The sequence below is a fragment of the Anser brachyrhynchus genome (genome assembly GCF_964034855.1).
Source record: "Anser brachyrhynchus genome assembly, chromosome: Z".
NCBI classification, from domain to species: Eukaryota; Metazoa; Chordata; class Aves; order Anseriformes; family Anatidae; genus Anser; species Anser brachyrhynchus.
Genome location: NC_137697.1, coordinates 37,623,033 through 37,645,512, shown reverse-complemented (window position 1 = coordinate 37,645,512; position 22,480 = coordinate 37,623,033). Strand labels below are relative to the sequence as shown.

The 22,480-nt window shown below is 38.5% G+C and overlaps 1 protein-coding gene across 9 annotated transcripts in view; it reads right to left on the bottom strand.

Moving 5' to 3' along the window:
* PRUNE2 (prune homolog 2 with BCH domain) overlaps window positions 1-22,480 on the bottom strand; it is a 139,298-nt gene that overhangs the window by 37,651 nt on the left and 79,167 nt on the right. For 5 of the 9 annotated variants that reach the window (XM_080574511.1, XM_080574513.1, XM_080574512.1 and 2 more), the window contains exons 7-9: window positions 20,660-20,818; window positions 13,262-19,793; window positions 11,981-12,809 (exon numbers count right to left, since the gene is read on the bottom strand). In XM_080574511.1, the coding sequence (XP_080430637.1) occupies window positions 11,981-12,809; window positions 13,262-19,793; window positions 20,660-20,818 (7,520 nt within the window). The remainder of the gene's footprint in view (window positions 1-11,980; window positions 12,810-13,261; window positions 19,794-20,659; window positions 20,819-22,480) is intronic. The other 4 variants (XM_080574515.1, XM_080574519.1, XM_080574516.1 and 1 more) reach the window with 1 other exon arrangement.

The following is a 22,480-nucleotide window of genomic DNA, read 5'->3' as shown; positions in this document are numbered from 1 at the left end:
AGCCTTTGCACAATTCATAATATACTGATAAATATGAAAAGATACAACAACATTTTTATAAGGTATGATTTCTATCTTTTCCTCTCTTTGCAATGCTTTTTTCCTGGTCCTATTTATTTCTTGATTCCTTATCCTTCTATTTGCCACCCAACCAACTTCTATTCTTTTAGTACCTTAAATCTTGTTAATTTGTTAATCTACTCTCTTCTTCTCATTTCTATGTCACTGTACCCCCAAATTTCCATTTTTTCCTTCTTAATATAACCATGAGTTCATAATTTATGATGAATATTTTTATAATTTATAATCATCTTATCTACCAAAGACTAAAAATAACTATTCTACAAATACCTATGGAAACTAACTGCTACCTTTTCCCTATCTTGGCCATAACTGATCTATAGTAAAGGCTCTAAAAAAATGGTTTTGTTAAATCTTATTCTCTCTGAGTTGTCACGGACGTAGCAGATAACAGGGGAATGTAACAACACAGAATACTGAGCAGGAATTTTAACTGGGGAGACTAAACTGGAAACATCCTAACAGGTGTAAATTGGTGACTAAAATGATACCATCCCTAGTAGCTTATTTATGGCCTGGGAAAAACAGAGGAAAAGCCCAGCCATGAGCCATCATGGCACGTAAGCTCTGCTGAAGCAGTAAAACCAGCACCAAAGGCAGCAGCCTTGCGGACTACTTGCACTGGCAGGAGGTGCTTACAGCAGGGACAGTGGTCAGGCCCTGCAGCAGGCAGGTCCAAAAAACCTTATGCTAAGGGGTGTGAGGGAAGCAGAAAGCCACCAGTTATCTTCAGAAGTAAATATTTGCTTCTGCTGAGTTGCAAGGGTCCCAGAAGCAGCAGAAAATTAAAAACCAACATAACTGTGGGAGAGACAAGGTTGTCAGACTGAGCAAAAATGCAGTGAGAGTGCAAAAAGAAATGCCAGACTGAAGAAGTAATGCAAAGGAATGAGGTGAGAAAATGCAGCTCCCCGTTTTCCCCACAAGGCACTCCTCATACATTTTAGCCTTGCAGACACAATGGCAAGGTTAGCTACATGGTCTGGTACTTTAGACAATCTGGAAAAGGTGTACCCTGCTGGGCAGCTGTCCATCACATCCAGCTCTTCAGAGTTTGCTGCCAGTATTTTCTGCTAAGGAGGGTGATCTTGTTCTTCTAGGACAGCATCAGCTTTCACCTGGCAGCAGGAAATAAGCCTTCTGCTGTCCAGTTTTCACAGCTGCAGTGGCTATAGAGTCTACATTATATGCTAAGTATTAATTAGAAATAACTCAGTAAGTTAATTCATAAATTTCCATAGCTGCTAAACCACTTCTTTCAATATCCAAATTCTTTCAATATCCAAAGGAAAAAAAAAAAAAAGCAGGTAAACTAAGAAAACTGTTGAGCAATTGGTCTTTTACACCCATTCTCCTTCTCTACCTCAGTCTTGTATTCTGCTCCTGTAGCACCATGTTTTCCTCAGTATTTGTACAGGGCCTGATAGGAAGTGTCTCTGATATTGGGGACACTACAGTGATACAAATAGCTCACAAATGCTGCCAGAATCATATTCTCATGTATACATTATTTCTTCATAAGTCTGTGCACTACATATTTTATCTGAATGGTAAGACTGTACTTTAACATCGTTTTTTTCCCCTCTCTTTCTATACATGCAACATAACTGTTAGATAACACTGTTTTCTTGCTACTGCTGAATATTATGGGAATGTCACAAAGCAAAAAAAAAGACTGCTTGTAGTAGGATCTAAGTTTTTTAAGCACTGAATATATGCCAATGCTAGGCTTGTCTCTAATTACACGAACTTTCTACAGCAATGTCCAGGTTTACACAGGGACAAATAGCGGACAGACTCATTAAAGACAGGAATAAAGAGGCTATTTTAGACCCCAGCATACCCCTGTCCCCCAAGAGAGAATAGGTGGGGGAACACAGCAGCCCTGGAGAAGTATCTTGGCTGGGTAAGAATTTGTGTGTCATTTCCTCCCGCTCCCCGCAGCTGCCTTAATGCCTCCTGACAGTGCTGCTGGAGCTGTGTGCATTCTCCCTTTCTCGACATAGCTCTGCTTCCCAAGCATATTAATAAAGATAAGACCAGAGATGACATCTCTGCCTGCCCCTTATTCACTTACAGTGCTAAATGCACCTACCAACCCTGCATCTATTTCCTTGCATGTTGGTCTAAGTAGTGATATTTGGACGTTCTGAAAATTTTCTGTGCCCCCTGTACATCACTATCATTTGTCTGTTTATCACACTTAAAACTGAAAGATATTGTCATTCCTTCATCATGAATGGAAATACAAATGACTGAATGAAGCCAAATCAAGCTCCTTTTGTTAGATTTAAACAAAAACCGTGCCTGTACAAAACGACTTCTGCAGTATTTTTTCAGCCCTCTTAACACTGAGATTATCGCTGCATCCTTGGTCACGTACCTTCCAAGATTACAGTCTCTGCTCTTGCAACAATATAAAAGGCTATTGCAAATAAATTCAAAAACCATACATTTCAGTTGATAGCAAGAAAATTAAAACAATACCATTGTCAAGTAGTCCACAATAAGAGCTATCACAAACAATTGCTATGCTAGTAATTAAACAGCCTAGAAAGCAAGCTATCCAGTGACAAAGCCCAACATTCATTTTTGCTCACCCTATCCTCAGAGCCAGGCAAACAAACTGAAAATAATCTAAAGTGCTAGGTGACTGTACAGTGAAGTTTTGTTCCCTAATTACAAATACCATGTCTGCACTCAGACAAAAGAAATCCTGCTGAACCGATGCAAGCTTCTCTCAGAAAGAGCTGCAACAGAATTAAAATACAGCTGCCTGATTTTCAGTAATGAGGTCCAGGGTGTTTTGCATCCTGCTAACAAACATTTCCCCTTTTTCTGTCTGAAGTAACTGCAACAATAGAGCCGCTAATTGGAAAACCTGCGTATCAGCCTCTCGGTGTAAAGAGACGCTTACCTTCTAAAGACTCGAAGAGGCCTTTCTACTGGGAAAACAGTGAAGATGCTTTATTGCTGCACTTCAGCATCCCTCTTTCTGTAGCAGTTTGCTAGGAATACAGATCTTCCACCATTTTCTTGTCATGTGACTAGTGGTACTGCTAAATACGGGTGATCACCTGCCTTCAGATAGCCTGCTGTATGAACCAGCAGCTACGGGGCTTGGGTTAAGGGAACGCTGAGACGAGCACAGAACAGTGCTTTAGCCGTGAACTTTTTATTTTTATTTTTATTTTTTTTACGTTCCCTGCGGAGCTTTGTCACAGCATCTCCAAACTTTTACACGGCGAGTCAGCTGGTTGCAGTGAAAAGCTCCCCACTGTTTCATTTCAGAGCCTGAGGAAAGCCTGCGATGAGAGATTGCGTGACAAAAGTTCTTATGGATTCAGCCCATCTCAGCCCTCATTTCTGTTTGCATCGATGGCTATAGAGCACATGCATATTCAAACATGCTTTACATAATTTGTTCAGTTTGCAACTCAGCTATGGGAATGCATATGCAAATCTTTTTTTTCTTTTTAAACACAATTCACAAAGCAGGGTGAATACTGGGAAGACAAAACTGTATCAGCACCAAGAAGCAATGCTTGTAGCCTGTGATCACGACTGTGTTTCTTAGGGGTCTGCTTGAAGGAAGGACATTTGTTCCCATGCAGTGCAGTCCCACAGCCTCCTTTTATAAAAGCCTGCTGGGGGTATGGCCCTTAGAAATGTCAGTTGTTTATTCTGAATGGAAAACAGCTTTCAATCCAGTTCCCTTACTGCTCAGTGCGGGTAAATTAGAAAGGCAAGAGGCCCTAGACTGCTTAACCTTCAGCTAGTTTGTCCCTTCACACAATGAAACCCCTCCTTGAAGATGACCTAAATGAGAATTGGAGATGTTTCCACCTCATATTTCTAGGCCATAAGCAATCAAACACAAACAAAAACCTAACCATATTTTCTTTTCTCAGTACAGCTCCATGCACACCTACAGCACAGCATAAACAAAAATTCAGTAGTTCCTATCTTGATCGTCATGGTATTAGTAATCCTACAGAAAAACTTCCAGTCTACCGCAGATGTCCTGGTAAATCAGTCCCCAGTCACTGTTTTAAAGAACAACAGATGAACACCAAGCATTTAAAGAAACACAAAAATCATCACCAAAATGAAAATATACTTTCTAAAGACGACACTGCTGCAAAAATGTGATCTTTCATACTACTGCCACCTAACTACTAAACATTCCTAAAGATGGGGATACTCTTAAGCACTCTTTCAAGTGGACAATTTTTAATTCATTTGAGATCATAAGTGCAGACACCAGGAAGCTGTATACAGGAAGTATAGCTATAAAGTATTTCTGTACAATAGAAATCATTAGCTGAATGACTGCTACGAAACTGGCAAAATGGTAGAAGCTGCAGCCTTCATCCTGTGTGCTCAGAATGACACAGATCATCTCTGAGATTTTAGGAGTCTTTGCTGAGGCCCATAAAATTCACTGGGGCTCACTGTAAAAGTCAGGTTTTGCATTAACAGGGTTAAGTTTGACAGCTCACTAATGCTTCAGGCTGAAATCTTGTCACTGATCACAAAGGTTGGAATAAATTAGATAGTGACTTAAATCAGAAAAATGTAGGGCTGTGAATAGCAGGGTAGTTTTTGATGTGGCCACTAAACCATACAAACGTAGTCCAGGTCTTTTTGGCTTAAGAAAGCATATCTGTCAGCCCATTCTCACAATTTAAGTAAAATCTCACGATCTCAAGTGAGTAAATACCTTTTTCCTCCCTTTTAAATTGTTTGACTATCACTACAGTGCTGTCCTCTTAAAAGGCTAAAAGATTTTTAAACTACTTGGTATTTGGCATATAAATATTAATGCTGTTTTTACAAAAATGGGATCATCACCATATTGGCTTCTGCTATTGTTTAACAGCTGGCTCTGCAATGGAAAACTGGGTTTTTAGTTTTAATTAATTTTCAACCTCCAGATGGTGATGGAAAATACTGTATCACCCCAAAATTGATAACAAAAAATATGGTTGTCATGACTTCATAGGCCAAATCAAGTATAGGGAAAGAAATGGTGTTATGAAAACACATGCATGAACAGCATATATTATTACGTTCATCAATTAAAATAAAAACTTAGTAGTGAGATTTGCTGACACTAAAATAGATTGTTAGAAAAAAAATATTTTAGTTAATTTAATACCTATACTGTCGGAAAGTTCTCTGCTCTGAATCTGTCCCAGTGATTCTTTCATTTTCACAAAAGCAACATCCTTACACAGTATAATGTATGACATATAACTTCTAGTATGCAATGTATATTACTACACCAATTATATTAGACAATATATAACAGTGTAAAATACATCAGTTGTATAGCTTCCCATCTTTCGATGGCAACGGTCAACTTGGATGACAATTGAAATCTCAAGTTCTGAGCCAGTAATCCTAACGAGTTCTTGCTCATGCCAATCAAAACTTTTGTTTAGTTTCATATCTATTTTTTACTTTTGTTACAATGCATTAATTCTCATTTACATGGAAGTGACTACAAGCAACCTTCTCAGTTGCTGTTTCTTTCCTTGCATGTTTATTTTTAACCTTTAAAGCATGCTCCTCGTGTTTAGTGAATCGTCACACATTGTACTGCCAAGTGGGAGACCTGAGTTCAACTCCTATTTCAAGTCCATCATCGCAGAGGTCATCAGGAGATGGAAGCACCACTGAAGCTGCATGTCTGGTCCCCAGAGTGCCTGGAATTGCTTTCCACTGTATTTGGCCAATTAATAAACAATGACAGGAGTGAAAGATGACAGGCCCATTGGCATGCAGGGAAAAAAAGGAAGCAGGCATCCAAAGGGAAGTAAAGGTTACTTTGCAGAATGTGGCCTCTTAAATTACAACAGATTTTCAATTCTTTAGGCTTCCGAAATATAGCAGACTGTATTGCCCATTAAAACAGGAAGCAAACTAGGGCTTACTTACAGTAGTGGGCACGGCAATGGTTACAGTGAGCTATTTTGGACATAGGCACTGGAAGAAGTAACTTTTCCAAAAATTCGCTGTGCAAGCGAGCAGAAAAGAGTGATTCCTGCTTCTTTGTGAACATCAGGAGGAGAATATTTTTTGTTGTTGTTGTTATAATAATATCTTAAATAAATAATAATATCTTAAATAAATCTTGGCAGTTGTTCAAAGAAATTCTTTATTTTTTTGCCACTCAGTTTTGCCACCAATTTTCGACAGTCTCCCCCAAACCTTCCAAACTTCAATGCCCTTATCTCTATTGCTCTTACTATCCCCTCTAGTCAATACATCACAGTACTTCCCTCAGCTCTTTCAACCTTTTCCTACTAAGGAAAGAATGAGAATCCTTCCCTATAGCAAAGACAAGAGAGGGAATGATCTGGTATACACAATCACACGATGTGAGAAGTGTGCAGATATGCAAAAGCTAGCATGGTATTCTCCCTCTGGCTCTCCACTACTGCGTCAGCACCTAGCTTCACACAGTTATGTAAGACAGGCTAGTCTTCTATCAGGGAGAAAATTACCTTCAGTCCTCATAAATTTTATTCTTGGCTCACCTCCAGTAGCAGCAGCAGTGAAGTATGTTATCCTGCATACCCAACATTTGTATAATGCTGCATGAATTCTTCCTTTCTAAATTTAGTCACTGTTGGCTGCTCACATATGGAAAGCCATAAAGAAAAGCTGTTTTCTTTCTAGAAAGATTGACATTAATAATGTGTTATCAAATCTTTTTGTACTTTTTCATGAGGCCAAATAACCCCCTGCTGTTTATTATTTCTGGTGAGACAGATTTATATCCTCTCTTCAGTGCTCTAACACTAGCAAGCATCCTCATACTTCTCTTCTCTTCCTGCTGCCTTTTTTTTTTTTTTTTTTTTTTTTCCAGCAGAGAAACAGAACAGGAGGGAAGAGCTTTACCACCATGTCACAGATTTTCTTAAAACTCACTTGGACACCCTGGAGATCTGTTATAGTTGACAATGGAATGAAAGGGGCAGTGATCAGTAGACACCAAGTCTTTAATACACTTCTTCATTCTCCTTGTTTACACTTACTGCTTCAAAACTATAATTCACTCTTCATAACAGTCAATTTTCATAGCCAAAATGACAGACGCTTTCTGGATGAGTGAAAAAAAAAACAACACATAGCAAACTGCATCCTTCAATGACCCTTATTTCACTATTCAAGCAACTTACTTCAGCACCTACTTCAGTTCAGCAAGCAAGAACTTCAGTTTTACCTAAACTGTGACGTGAATAAATTGTAGATTCAAAAAGGGGCTTAGAAGACAGTTTTTGCGTAAACGAACTCTGTAACTCCATAAACTTTGGACTACCAATTCAGTTATCAGTTGGTTGGGATGCCCCCATCATCTGTTTCAGTACAAATAACAAGTTCATTTTTTCATCAGAGGTACTGTGTTTGTGCCATATTTAAGGATGTGAAGGTGAAGTACATGCCTAAAAATAAGGTACCTACCTTCTATACAACCCCCAAGGGCTATGGAACAACCAGCAGGCGATAAGGAAAGCTTCCCTGGGAGAAGCACAGTATGCAGTACAGAAAGATCTTGATTGTGATTGAAATGACAGAAAGTCACTTCTAGGAGTACTGTCACAGAGAAGGGTGTTACAGGTTCTGGTCCCTGAATTCAAACGTAATTGCATAAAGCAAAACTATTTAACAAAAAACAAAACAACAACAAAAAAATGAACAGAGAATGTAATCTGTGCTCAGGGCACAGCTACACAGCCAGACCTTCAGATAAAGGATCCTAAATTTTCTGATCCAAAGCAGGCTTAATTAAGCATAAGCTTAGAAATTTTCAGTCAAAGCATGAGTCACATTTAGTGAAGCATCAAAGGAACTGCTGGGTCAAAATTATGGCCTTTCAGAAGTACAAGAAGTTAGGCAGAAGGACATGTCTCTAACTCTCAGACTTCGGTTCAGTTCTACCAAAAGCCTGCTTCAGAGATGTAGATCTTCGGCAGAATCAGAGCCTGATAATGAGCACCATCAGGTTGTCCAGAAACTCTACGGCGATACAAAGAGAAAAGGAGAGTTTCTTCTCTCACATGACAACACTAGTGACACAACCTCCCATAGGGCTGGCAGTTCTACTGTATCACATTGTTTTAAGCTTTGCTGGCCAAGAAGGTCAATTAATTTCAGATTTGCAAGCTGCACCACTGAGGTGTACTTACTTTCAGAAGGAACTTGTGTTTCTAAAAGTGTCTCTGAAATGCATTAGTGTCTCTAATTACAAGCTTCTACATCAGTTGCTGTTTCTTCAGTTGTTTATGCAAGAGGTTTAATGAAACTGGCATATAATCCAGAAATAATTATTTCCGTGTTTTTAATATGCTACTACAATATTTCTTTGTGTGTCTTCCTTGGTTTCAAAGGGATCAAAACCTCCATGGCCATGCTATGGGCATCTGTAGGAACATCTGCATGTGTCTCTGCCACTAGCTAAAAAGTTATTATCCAACCACCCAAACATATCAGCTTATTATAAGTTTATTGAACTTCAGCTACAAATCACAGGGGAACCTGAGGGTAAAACTGCACCATAAAGCAATCTCTATTAGGTATGAAGTCCTCCCAGGAGAGGAATATTTTGAATAATATTAATGGTGCAGAATACTTCCATTAGAGTTTCTACCTTACCAACTCAAAACATCTAACAACAAAACACAAACCCAAAGTAAAGTAGATTTTAATGGTTCTGGGCTTCCATAATTGTTTGTTAATGCAGATGCTGAATGACTTCTTCGCTTTTCTTTACTTCTCTGGGCTTCAACTTAATTACCATTAAGGACAGAAATAGCCACTGAAAATACATTTGGTACATACAGCAGTCACTGTTGATTCAGATAACAAAAAATCCCACAATGGAAGTTTCCCCAGGCCTTCTAGACCAAGGATTGCTGTGTTCTTTCCTTGTGCGAGGCATCATATCGCACCAGGCATTTAGCTGAAAACACACTTAATAGTCAATAATATGGTCCAGTATTTTTTTTTACTTTAATTCAGGAATCAGTCTAAGGGAATATACTAAGCACTAATAATAATGAATGTTCTGCATCTGAAACGTCAATGCAAACTACTATTGTAGTAAAAGATTCAAGTTTTTACTCTGGAGATAAACAGAAATTCCTAAGCAACAGCAGAGCACTTCTCAAAGTGGATCCAGCGACTCATAGCAAAAGGATGTTTAAAAAAAAAAAAATAAGAAGTTATAAATCCATGACCATAGGGGTGTTTTTTGTAGTGCCAGTGTAAGTTTGAAAATCAGGGTCTTTTTTGAAGTATCTCACAAGGAATCTTAATGCTTTAAAGTTTTCTCAACTCCATTGTGTTGATTTGTAAAAATCATTTACAAGCAGGCACCTGGACCAGTTTTCTTTTTCACCTGTGGAATGTTAGCATCACTGGCATGTAAGCATGGCAACTCAAACCCTGGGACGCTGCCTGCATGTAATTAGTCAGTGTGACTTAAGCAGGGTCAGCATCTGGCTGTGTTTAACTAATTAATTAATTCATTTATTTATTTATTTTAAATGGGAGACAAAGGATTTGACAGCTGATTTGTTCATGTGAGATTTGCAAGCCTGCAGTTAGCCAGCACATCTAAACAACCCCTCCTATTTCCTGTCCCAATTCAGTATTTATTGTGAGCAGAGGTATTAAGAATTTTTTGATTTAAAGATTTTCACTAGAAATTATCTGTCAAAAAACCAACAGTTTTATTCATTGAATGAGTTGCTTTTGACAAACTCCCAGAGAAAGCCTGCAAAGCTAATGGAGAGGAAGGCTTCCAGCATGTGGGCTATTCCTAACAAGCAGACCATTCCAAAGTCAATGAATGTTAGTTTTCCTAGGTAACATAAATCTCAAGCCACTTTTTCATACACTAACGTGGATTCCAAACAACTCCTTGGGGATTTTGGTTGTTTTGCTTTTTCCAAATTTCTCTATTTGTAGAAGATTTCAAATTTTTAAATTTTCCTTCCAGAATAGAAGTTAGAAATTTGGTGGATGGGGTGGAACGGAAATGTTGTGCCAACTAGTTTACTTTTGATAGTTCCGGGGTCAAGCACTCAGCATTTAGTTTACTTTAGACATTACAGAACTGGGTGGCACTCATCTCCTGCTGACACTTCTGAAGACTTGCCTTTTTCTTGAGGGCAGCAAATGCTAACCTGCGTCAACAAAAGTTGTCACTGCTCCACAGAAACCGAGCCTCTCTTGTCACATATTCTCCTCAGTACTGTCTGCCTAGAAACTGAGGCAATTTCAGCCAGATACAGAGCTGGGGAGTAAAGTATATAACCCAGAATACTTTCTGTCAAAACAACCTAAAGTCCTATACAGGTGCTTAAGTTTAAGCCTGCAAGTAATGTTGTTATATATATGTTTAGAATTAAGCCAGAGAGTACTGTGTATTAAAAACAGCTCAGCTTTAACAGTGTCTGATCTTGTGCTAACAACACACTCTTTGAAAAATGTGCGAAAATGTTTAGAGAGGAGGTATTTTAAAAAGTCTGAGGGAAGATAAGCCACGGTCATTGAACTCTTCATTTTGAAAATGTTAATAGGACTTGAACTGCTATTTCTGGGTTAGTAAAAAGCAGTGTTCTTCTATCAGAGACTATTGGTACATGTTGTTGTCAGGGTTGTACTGTCATAGACAGGTATGCAAACTTTAAGGGGAAAAAATGTACTGCTAAAATTGATGAATAGTTAGTGAAAGTACAAAAAAAATAAGGTCTAAAATAAATTGCTAGTCAATCAAAACCTGATAATAGCAGCTATGAAGGTGTTATGTAGTCTACATTGAAGTGCTTAGGAGAAACTTTAAAAAAAAAATCAGTCTTACATTTTACAAGAAGAGCATGTTACTATGTTTCATACCACATATGTTCTTTTAGCTAAGCGCAGCTCAAAAGGAGAAACGCATATGAAGAAGTTACACCCCTCAGTTTTATTTGTACCAGGAAGTTTCTTTTGCTATTCATGAGAATTTCACCATATAAACACCCCGCCAGGTTCCTCTCTGTAAAACTGCAAGATGCCCAGGAGATCAAACTTCCACACTTGCATCTCTGTGGCTACCCTGTAAGTGTACAGTAGCTGTTACAACCTCCTGGCTGTAAAAGATGAGGAGGCAACAACAGAAGCACCAAAGCGCTACAGCACATGGAGTCCAGAGCCAGGGTCATCTCCTTCTCTGTCTGGTGATAGATTCTGCCTACACAGAGGCTGCACGTCCACTTGAAAGGAGGCACAAATATACTCAACCTATATCGTCTAAACTGCCAAGCCAGTCAGCACAGAAAGAAATGCTGCTCTGACCTTGCTACAGCTTGAAAATAACTGCAAAGACGGTAATTCTTCATCATCCTTTTCTTTCTTCCATAAGCAGTATGTTTTTCAGACTCTAGGTATCTATCCCCTCCCAGCTTCCTACCGAACATTTGTCCACAAGGCAGGAATAGTACTTCACTTCAGCGCCTCCACAGTCTCATCACTGGCATTGCATCTGGATGAGCAATACCAGCAGTAGCGGTCCTGGGGGTTCCCTGGCCACAGCTGTTTAAGACTTAAAGGCAGATTATGAGTCTGTGGGACTTCATTAATGAAGATGGACTTATTTCTGCAAGGAAGTGGTGTTACTATCTTCCTGCATTACAAGAGTCCTAACTTGACTCATATTCGAGAGACCAAGAATCAAGACTGTTTTAACCCAGGGAGGAATATAGAGATACTTAAACCACATAAATAAAATTAGTACTTCAGACTTGAAAGTCCTGCCATCAATTTGTAATCTTATACACTTTAATAACATTGACAATGAGTAAACAGAAGACTTGTGAAAGGAAATGAGTAGTTTCTTCCTTACCCTGATTTTTGACTCAGTTTTCTTTCAGTGTTGAGAAACACTGTTTCTTCTTTAATTTCTTGCTCTGTTGCTATGTTATTTCCGAGACTCTGTTGAGAGTTTGCTTCTGATTGAGCATCACCACCAGCCACCTGCAACACAAAAGCATGTGTTCTTGTGATGTTCATACTCTCGTCCTCAGTAGACAGACCATCCAAGGGAGAGCAGCCCTCATGTTCAAATGATTTTGGAACAGAAATTTCTACCTGAGATTCTGCTTGAGTGTCAAGAATCAATTCCTGTGCTACGGCAGCTTCCAGTTCTTTGCCAGAATGTCCAGACCCTGGTTTTGTCATCTCTGACTCGGCAGAAATTTCTGCAGGTGATACATCACTAACTTCATTCTGGCCCAATATAATCCAGCCCTCATCTTGCCCACAGCTTTCCTGTGATCTCCTTTCATCATCCACTTTTTTGGGCACGATAGAAGAGCTTTTCTCATCTAAGTCCCATTCAGTCTCACAAACAGACTGGTCTTCCCTTTTGTTTATTATGGAGATCGGCTGAAAGGTATCCAAGGAGCCTGGTGAAATTCGTTCATGCAATTCTGTTTGTTCAGCTACATTAGCCTCTCGTAATGCAAAATCACTTTCTTTTGTTTCAAGTGTATCCTTTTCTGACAGTGTATTTTCTTCCTCAGTAACAAGGATGTAATCCATATCCAGTGAAGTTGGATCTCTGTGCACTTGTATCCTCACATCTTCCTTACTTTCTGTACTTCCCAGTTCAGGGCTCTCATAGGAATTTCTTGGCGTATTCTTCCTACAAAGCAGGGAGTCAGTGCCAGCATCTAAAAAAAAAGGCAAACAGAAACTCTTTTTAGTTTTTGAATTATCCTTTTATTCACCATGATCTCTTTATATCAGTATTGTGAAAGAGCTCTTCTCAGTTTGCTTTGAGAGCCTCTGTTAATGTGTACTTGAATTTTATAACATCATCATCATTATTATTGTTAAAGATTATACATTAACACCATAATCACTCCTAAGGGACAAATGATTCAGTGTCCCGTAGACCCTGTATGAACAACAGAAATAACGTCCCTACTGCAATGTTTAAATGGTTTAGATCTGTCTAGAAGCGTGATGCTAGAGGTGTTCTCCAGTTAACGAGCTTTGTACATCGGGGGGACACAAACTTCGAACTTCACTCAAAGCCTCAACATTCAGCAGTAATTCTCCAGACATTTCCCTCTTTCTTTGTCCTATGAACTTGCTCTGGAAAGAGTGCAGGTTTTCTTACCATCAGGTGATTCTTTATCTCCACCTGGCGGTGAGTCGATATCAGTTGTGTCTGCTTCAGATTTTCCTTTCAGAATCTCAGAACCTCCTAGAGTTACTTCAGGCTCTAAGAGTGAAGGTACTGACGTGCAATTCTCCTGAAGACCCTCTGTTGGTGTGTTGGATAGATGATCTTTGATGCTGTTTTCTTTGATCATTAGGATGCCTTCAGCAGCTTCTAAAGGGGTAAGCAGTGGTAAAGGCTTTTCCAAAGAAACGCTGTCACAAAATGGCTGCTGTAACAAGAGCTCGTCCTTCTTACACTCTCTGCTGCTAGAGGGTTCGGCATCAAAAGACACATAGGATGGTGGAGTGCATGTTGCTGGTGACTGATCACTGGGCACTTCCTTAAACACAGGAACATCATTCTCAACTACATCTTCATTTTCTTTCACTATGTCATCAATCAGTTGATTATTTGAATCAGATTCACGGCCTTCATTATCACCAGGAAGAAAGGATTTGGGAAAGAATATCTGTGCATCACTTGATTCCCTGTCTGCTGTTTCACTGCCTGCTAGTTCCAGTATGTTAATTTCACCACATGTGCTCACTGGGGTACTAACAACTGGTGTGTTAAGGATGTTATGTTCTACCCCTGTCTCAGATCCAACCACATATTCTTCTGGTACGTCCAGCTCATCACCAGTTATTGTCATATGGTCAATAGCAGAATATATTCCAGCTTCAGCCAAAGCATTCGTTTCTTGTAGGCTTTGTTCTGCCCTATCAGGTACACTGAAATCCATGGGAACAAAATGTGTTTGGAAGGTCACTATTTGAGCTGAATCAGATGGTGTTCCTTGACGGCTTTCAGGAGTATAACTTCCATGGAATGTGTCTTTCAGATCTAAGGACGTCGCTCCTAAAACTTCACTGGGGATTTCAACCGACTCAACCGGCTCAGTAACAACTTCGTTTTGTAGACCACATTTCAGAATTGCAAAATCTGAAGGCTCCTGAGTATTAGAAGAGTCTAACTGATAGGATTCATCATCCTTTCCCTGATTGTAGTCTTGGGGACCATTACTTTCAGACTCTGCCTCTACCTTCTGCATTAAGAACTGACACTTTGAATCAGCATCTGCATCTTCACTCATATTTGACTGTGTGTGAATCAGCTGACTATCTTCAGCTTCGGGCTCCATGCTAATTTGAGAAGACAGGATAGAGGAATGCTTAACTTCATGCTCTTGGCACACATCTGGACTGCTTGATGCCTCAGAACTATTGTCTTGGTCACAATGACTTAACAGATCAGGATTTTCACTATCTGATTTCAAAGTGACAAGCTGCTCAGCATTAGTCCACAGGTCAGGTTCCACTGAAAACAACTGATTACTTTCTTGTGTGTTATCTTGTAAAATATCTGGGATAACTGCAGTTTGGGGAACCAATACACTCCATCCTGGACTTGACTTCTCTGTCATTTCAAAAGATAAGTCTTCTACAAGGAAAGCACCTGGCTGGGGGGTGTGCACTTCTGATGTTTCACAGGTGTCTGGCTGTTGTTCTTGAGGAATGAGACTTGAATTTCTCTCATTGTCTTTTGGTAGATCAAGAACTGTGTTTTCTTGAACTGCTGTACTTGACATACCTTGTTGATAATCTGAAAAAGGATTCTGTGAAGTCAATTGATTTCCCTCATCTGCAGGAAACATTTGCTCTTTCAAGACCCCTTCTTCTTTATCTAGTATGAAAGGATCAAATTGTTTGAACTCTACAATGTCTTGATTTACTTGACTATCAGAACTATTCATAGGATATATTAGTTTTTCATTTTCTCCTCCATCACAGTAAAGGTGGGGAGGCTGATTTCTATCATTATCTGTTTCAACAAAATGCGCTTCTGTTAGTTCTTCATCTTGTGAAGGTGACCTGCAGGACTCTTCCTTACTGTTTGTTAATTGTTCTTTTACAGAGTGACTTGAAAGAGAATACTGGTCTTCCACAGACTTTTCTTCACAAGTTGGTGAATTCCACCATTCTGAACTACCATGTGAAAAATCAAATGTTCCTACAGTGGATTTTGGATCAGTTCTTACATCAGCTTCTAGTGACATACTCCACGTATCTGCAGCTTCTGAAGAATAGTCTTCCTTATCACCAACAGCAAAAGTCATTGTGGTATCTTCATCCATTTGATACAAATGTGAGTCTTCTGTGCTACCCATTTTTTCACTGAAAATACTCACTTCATCTTTATTCTGAAGTGTTTCCCAGTGATCTAAATATTCAGAATTTTCATTATATTTCATTACAGTCAAGTTCTCCTGTGACACATTCCCAGCTTTAACTGTTTCATTTAAGACATCTGTCTGGATCTCCTCTCCCACCTCAGTTTTCGCGTCTGAATCATCTTTGTTTGTTTCAGGACTTCTTGCACTGGATTGTGCATAATCCTCTCCAATTTCAGATGCTTTGTTTTCAGAAGTGGAATCTTCATTCATTAGTTCTGGACATGCCTCTGAATTCTCTGAATACTCATTTATTTCAGGACTTGATAAAGAAGATACAGTATCATCATCTACATGGGCATTCCAAAAATCTAAGCTTTTAGGAACTTTGTTCTGTTCAGCACTTGTTTCAAATCCTTCTTGAAATTCATTCCCAAATTCTTTTCTTTTACAAGCATCCTCAAGATTTTTATCACTTCTAATATCCCACGTATCTCTACTTTCTTTGTGATGACTGGCAACTGGAAGGTCTCCCCACACATTCACAGATGCATCACTTAAATCAGGACTTGTTCCACTTGAGTGTGTATAATCATTCATTGAACCACTCCATACACTATCTTCTTCCAAATAACTTTTGATCTGTATATCCTTTGAAATGCTGCTTGTGGTGTTTGCCATTTCATGGACTTCACTTGTCTCAGAATTTGTTGCAGAAGATTTCAAATCTTCACATTGCTGTAAATTCCAAGCAGTTTTGGGAAAACTGTCATTAAGTGTTACACAAAGCTCTCTGCAAAGGTCATTAGCAGATTCTAAATTTTCAGAATTTTCATTTCTCCTTGAAGCTATTTCATGTGAAAATAAATTTTCCACCATAGACATATCTGTGATGTCAGGAACACTGACATATTCAGCAGAAGGACTCTTCTGACAGTTAATTTGTGGAGACTCAACTATGAAAACCTTTTCATGAGTGCTGCTTAGTTCTGAGCTATTTTCAAAAGATATTAACTCAGAAATGTCTGTATGGTTATGAACCACTTTATGTAAGCTGTCTCCCACTTCTCCCAGTGCTTCTGGTGGTTCATTCATCAAAGGAATCGACGTGGCTAAGTCACAAACAGTCTTTCCAGAGTCATTCCAGATGCCTGATTTTCCAGGCATTTTAGAAGAATTATTTTCAGGATTATCACTACCCTTATGAGAATTTTCAGAGATATTTTCCATCTCAGGACTTATTGCATCCTCTGTAACTGTAGTCTCCTTTTCATCCTTCTCACTAAGTGGCTGAGTTGTTTCACTATAACTATAGTTTTGTGGACTGGAGTCTCCTAAAGATTCATAATTCCTGTCTTCCTCAGCAACATTTAAAGAAGACTCTGCAACATTCTGCAACAATTCTCTCTTCTCTTCATGACTGATTAGATTAATTTCATTGGAAAATGACTCATTCTCTGTGACTAAGTCTTCTAGACTAACACTACTCATTTTTTCTAGGGAGCTGAGAACTTCAGAAGTTAATCTGTTTTCTTCTGAATCTGCATTACATGAAAATTCACTGTCATCTTGCACAGGTTTGTTACAAATGTCAGACATAGTCTGCTTTCCATTTGTGTCGTCTGTTCTCATGTATTTCTCTTCCCCTTCCTGAGAGATGACAACGACATTGTCCCAGCCTTCCTCACAATCCTGTTCACTTTGTAAACTCCATGAGTTCAGCTGCTGCTCTGAATGCTGGCTATCCAGCTTTTCATCAACATCACCAGTATTCTCTGGTGCCTCCTTACTCAGTAGTTCAATTCCTATGTCACATGTTTTCTGAGCCAAACTATCCCCAGCATCTAAACTCAGCATAGATGTGTCCGTGTCTTCTACAAGAACACTGGTCACTGTTTCTATGTTTCCAGCTGAAGTCTGTCCAGTATTTAATTCATTCTGTGGTGGTGATAAGTCATTCACTGTTTGATTGTATACTGGTGGTACTCTTCTGTTTTCAGATACAGGGACGTTATTTCCATTGTTATATATCTCAGTTGAAAAATACTGATTAGTTGCCTGTTCTGAATTAAGTAAAGGCTTAGCAGAGTTAGAAAGAGCAGTAATTTCAGAATTTCTTTCTTGTAACTGGGCAACATTATTTAGGGGTGTGTTCCAGATGTCTGTGTCCATGGGGTTTGAAAAAGGCATGTTTCTAGGAGATAATGGTTCATTATTCGCTTTCTCGAGTGCTTTTGGTTCAACCAAATTTGGGTTTATCAATTTATCAGTAACTGTTGCTTGGTCAAAATCTTTGTCCTCATTTTCTCCTTCATCTTCCACATATGTAGGTGATATATATGAATCAGATGTTGAGTAACTGGTGTCTGGTGGTGAAACAACTAAATCTTCACCTATGTTTGATGAACTAAGATCTGAGCGTTTATATGAGAAAGTACCATCCCAGGGAACCACTATTTCTGTTACTTCTTTCCTGATGTTTTTATCATATATATTCCAGGCCTCTATATTTTCAAATTGTTTTGGTCTATGTTTAGCATCACCTAACAGAGTGTTTTTCTCCATTTGTAATCTGGAATTATTTTGCATATTGTTGATACCAGAATTTGTATTTTCAGATATTCCATATTCTTCTAGTGAATAATCTCTTTCTTTATCCCAGGCTTCTGGAGATACCTGGACAGGTGGATTTTCAGTCTCATTGTCTGCTGTGATCTCTGAAGAATCTGATAAACTAGTTTTTGATATGGCCCATTCCTCAGGAACATTCACTGATTTTTTTTCTCTATCCAGTTTTGGCATGTTCCATAAATTTTCTGAGGATCTAGCAATGTCTTCTGCATCAAATTTAATCCAGGCTTCATAAGAGTCTCCAGCTAGCTGACTAACTTTCCCTTCACTACTACACCATGCATCTGACATCACAGGTGTTGGCTGACTGACCCTCCATGGGTCAGTAAAACTCTCTGGTTCTTGCTCTGTCTCCTCTAAAGAAGTAGCCTGCAAACACAAATCTTCACTGTTTTCCTCTTTGTTCTCCTGTTTCTGATTGTCTTGTTTAAACTGATTATCCCACAGACCTGGTCTCATGTATTCCATTTGCTTTGGCTGCTTTTGGAGGAATACAGAATCTGATGCTCTTCTGTCAACATGTTCTCGTAGCAATGGACTTGTGTTGCAATCCTTCCATAAGACAGGGCTATGAAATACAGATTCCTGCTCACTTGAACTCCATGTATCAGCATTTCGGGACTCTAGGTCAAAACCATCCCACCAGCTTCCATATCTAACACGAGACTGAGAATACTTTGTGTCATCTATTTCATTAATTTTTTTAATGACATCTTGTGGGAAAAACAAAGGCTGCCCATTATCTAATGGTGAAGTTTCTACTAGACTGTTCATAGGAGTTGGTGGAATTCTTGAATCAGAAGATTTCAACATTTCTGGTGAGGAAGAATCACCTTCAACTAAGTTGATCAAACTTGAAGCCTTTTCACACATTTCTCCTGGATTCTCATCAAATTCAGCTAAATTGTCTTCCTCATTTGCTGTCATAAGTAAGTCAGTTGAATAATTCGCTGTATCACTTTCTAAAAGGTTTGCCTCATCAAGTTCTTTCTGCACAGTGAGTTGTTGTCCTTCTGATGAATCACTATTAAGGAAATAGTCATCTGCTGGAGAACAGTCAACAGAACGAGACGATGACTCAGATGGAGCTGCAACCACAGGTGCTAGATCAAAATTGAAAAGGTCAAAGTTGTCGCTGTTGTCTCTAGATTGAGGTTTTTGTTCTTCTGCTATTACTCCTTCAGGAATAGGGCTGTAGGAATCAAAGCCAGGCAGAAGACTATGATGGGAAGCACCACCTTCTGCAACGGGACTGTCATCACTAAGGAAAACAGAGCTCTCCTTGGAAGACCGGCTGCTTCTAATGGTAGCCAACCCACTGTCTGGACTCACAAGATCTACATTAAGATCAACGTGGGCTTGTATGGATCCATTTAGATCTTGAGGATTTTCTATAAAATTGGCAGAACTGGGCTGTGGTTCTACATCAGAACCATATAACTCCATAATACCAGAAGATCCTTGTGAAAGTGGAGCACTCCCAGCAACAGCTTCAGTAGAAGAAGTTCTACTGTTTGATACCATTTCTGGTTGTCTTCTATTTATGACTTCCTTAATGAGAAGAAAAATTTGATCACAGGTCACCATAGAATTTTCTTGATGATAAATAAGAATTTGGTCACATCCACATTCTAGAGGATCCAACTCCAAACAAGGATTCTGACATTCTTCTAATTCGCAGCAAATCTGTTGAAAAATAGGATGTTTCAAATGCCATTGCAATCATAGGTACCAGGGCACAGTGTTGTCTACTTCACTGTGCAATAATCATACCTATCTATTCATGTTAACCTATTAATTTGCCATTTGACTACAACAGCCTTTTTATGAACCCTAAATAGACGGAATATTAAAATTAAATTTTAATACAAAATATGTATTATGTAACTGGTCAGAATGTTTACTTGAAATTATAGTATTTGACTTTCAAGTTCACTTCTCATTAGTAAAAAAAAAATCCAAATAAATGGTTAGTTGTTGCCTTAAGATTTCTGAGTTTTTAAGACCAAGAAAAAGGTACAAGAAGTTGCCCCTGGAATGAATTCCTCAGTTTGGGAACAAATATATGGGAAATAAAATGGACAGCATCTGACTGGATAAACTAACATTCTAGAAATAATTTGGGTTCATTTCAGAGCTTAAATTATTTAGCAATAAAATACACTGACATGAGTTCTGGTCATTACCGTTTACAATGTGTTTGTTTATGACCCACTGTCAAAGATTTGATTGTGTAGATCACAATAGAAAACCAAGACAAAACCAGTAAAAAAAGATCATCCTGTTTTAACTAAGCTGAAAAATATTCTGTCTTATTATATTTCTTGTGACTATTCAGCATTTTTATTAGGTTGGTCTGAAATAATCATAAATACTACAATCTTGCATTTTGCGTCATGTAAGTAATGCGGACATTTCAAATAACTACTCAGTTTCCAGACAAGTGTAGTTACTTCTTAGCTCCACTTAATTATCCAGCACTTCACCATTAACTAGTTTAAAAAATACTTTCTCAGGAAAAACATTTTTAGATTCTTTTTCCAGGTACTTACTTGATTGCCTAGCTCTAAGTTTTCCGAGTATACTGCAATTTGCCGTTTCATTTGCTCCTCGTCTGACAAAGAGTTGGCCAAAATGACAAGTACATCAAACCCATATTTATCTATGAATGCTTTCAGATCACCAAGGAGACTCCTGTGTAACAAACAGTCCTGAAATATGGTAAGAAATGTAAAGAAACGTCAGCATATTTTCCTAGCTCATCCCATCCAAATCTGTAATGAAAATATCCAGAAACGTTAGTATACCTCAGTTGCTGTAACTGGCAATAGAATTCCGCTTAGACTAGTGCAATGTAGAATCATCTAGATTTTGCAATATAAACCATACATCCCTCTTTCTGACCAGAGGACATAATGCACAAAGTGCAAATAGCCCTCTTCAGTCATCACTTCAGACAATGGAAAATGAAAAAATTTTCAGAAATTTTACTTTTGCCATTATGCTTCTATTTGTATTTGAGAAATTTTTTGTCAACTTCAAGCTAAGCACAATGTCATATGCTATAATTGTTCTGATGCTGCCAAGCTACACTAGTCCTGAATAAACAGCAGTTCATCATAAACACAAAACAACTGTATATGCAGATTGGCATGTTATTCCCTTGCATCTGTCTCCTACCTGATAAATTACTGTTTTGGTAAGATATATACAAATACTATTCATTAATCTGCTCAGATATGTCCACAAAATGTGTCTCCCTCCCTTTAAGTTGAACTTAAAACAATCTATTTGTCAAATGCTTTGGAAGTAGATTCTTTCCTAGATTAGTAATGAAGTTCTGCTTTGATGTTTGCGTAGCACTTCACAATTAGCTTTATGTGAGATTCATGCAGATTACTGCACAAGCTATCATTTTACTGGCGGACATTCAGATCTGAAACCTGAATAGGGAAATACAGTGAAGAATTATGGGGAATAAAGTTTGAATGTCAAAATTGGTAACATTTTTCTGAAGGCTCAGGTACTGGGTATATTTGAAAAAGTCCCAAAACATGCTTAAGCATGGGAAAGTGACTTTAGTTATTCCAGTCCTAAACACAGTTGGAATACTTACAAACTGTTGGAATAAAAAAATTGAACTAGAACAGATTCAAAACTATCTGAAGATCCTCCTTAATATATATAAGATCCTCAATAACTCCTTATCTCAGCTGCTCACTCACAGCCAATTCAAGCTGATGGGAGGTCAAAGGGAACGACGTGGTCCAATTGTGGATCTAGTCTGTATGGTGTTTTGTGACTGTACATAAGGTAGATAAATGATGAGTCTAAAAAACATCTAGTCTTCAAGCCTCATGATCCTAGAGCTTCTATATTGCATCTATACTCATCCTAACCTTAATTTGCATTAATTTCTGGCAGAATAAAGGAGATCTTAACATGGCCTTACGTAAATCCCTATTCTCAGATAATTCATTACCTCAGGTAAAGTCATTATTTTGAAAATACTTGATCACAGACATTATATTCACAGCAACTACTATAGCTGGGCATATGGCGGAACTACAAACAGAAGCAATGTTAACCATATTCATGAACTTTTCAGAACCCAGAATCTGTGCAGAACAAAGACCACCACCATCATTTAAGAAATCTACAAGCACTGTCAGCATGTAAAACGTCTAATGGTCACCCATACTAAAATATCTGTTTTAATAAGCACAAATAATACATTATCTTTGGGTATTCCCAAAATGCACCTTCATAAATCAGTATAATAAAACCAGAAACCAACAATTTAATGCCACGTAAGTAACTCTCTTGTTCACATGCTGAAAGAAAGGAGTTGGCTTTGTCTTATGCTGTTGAAA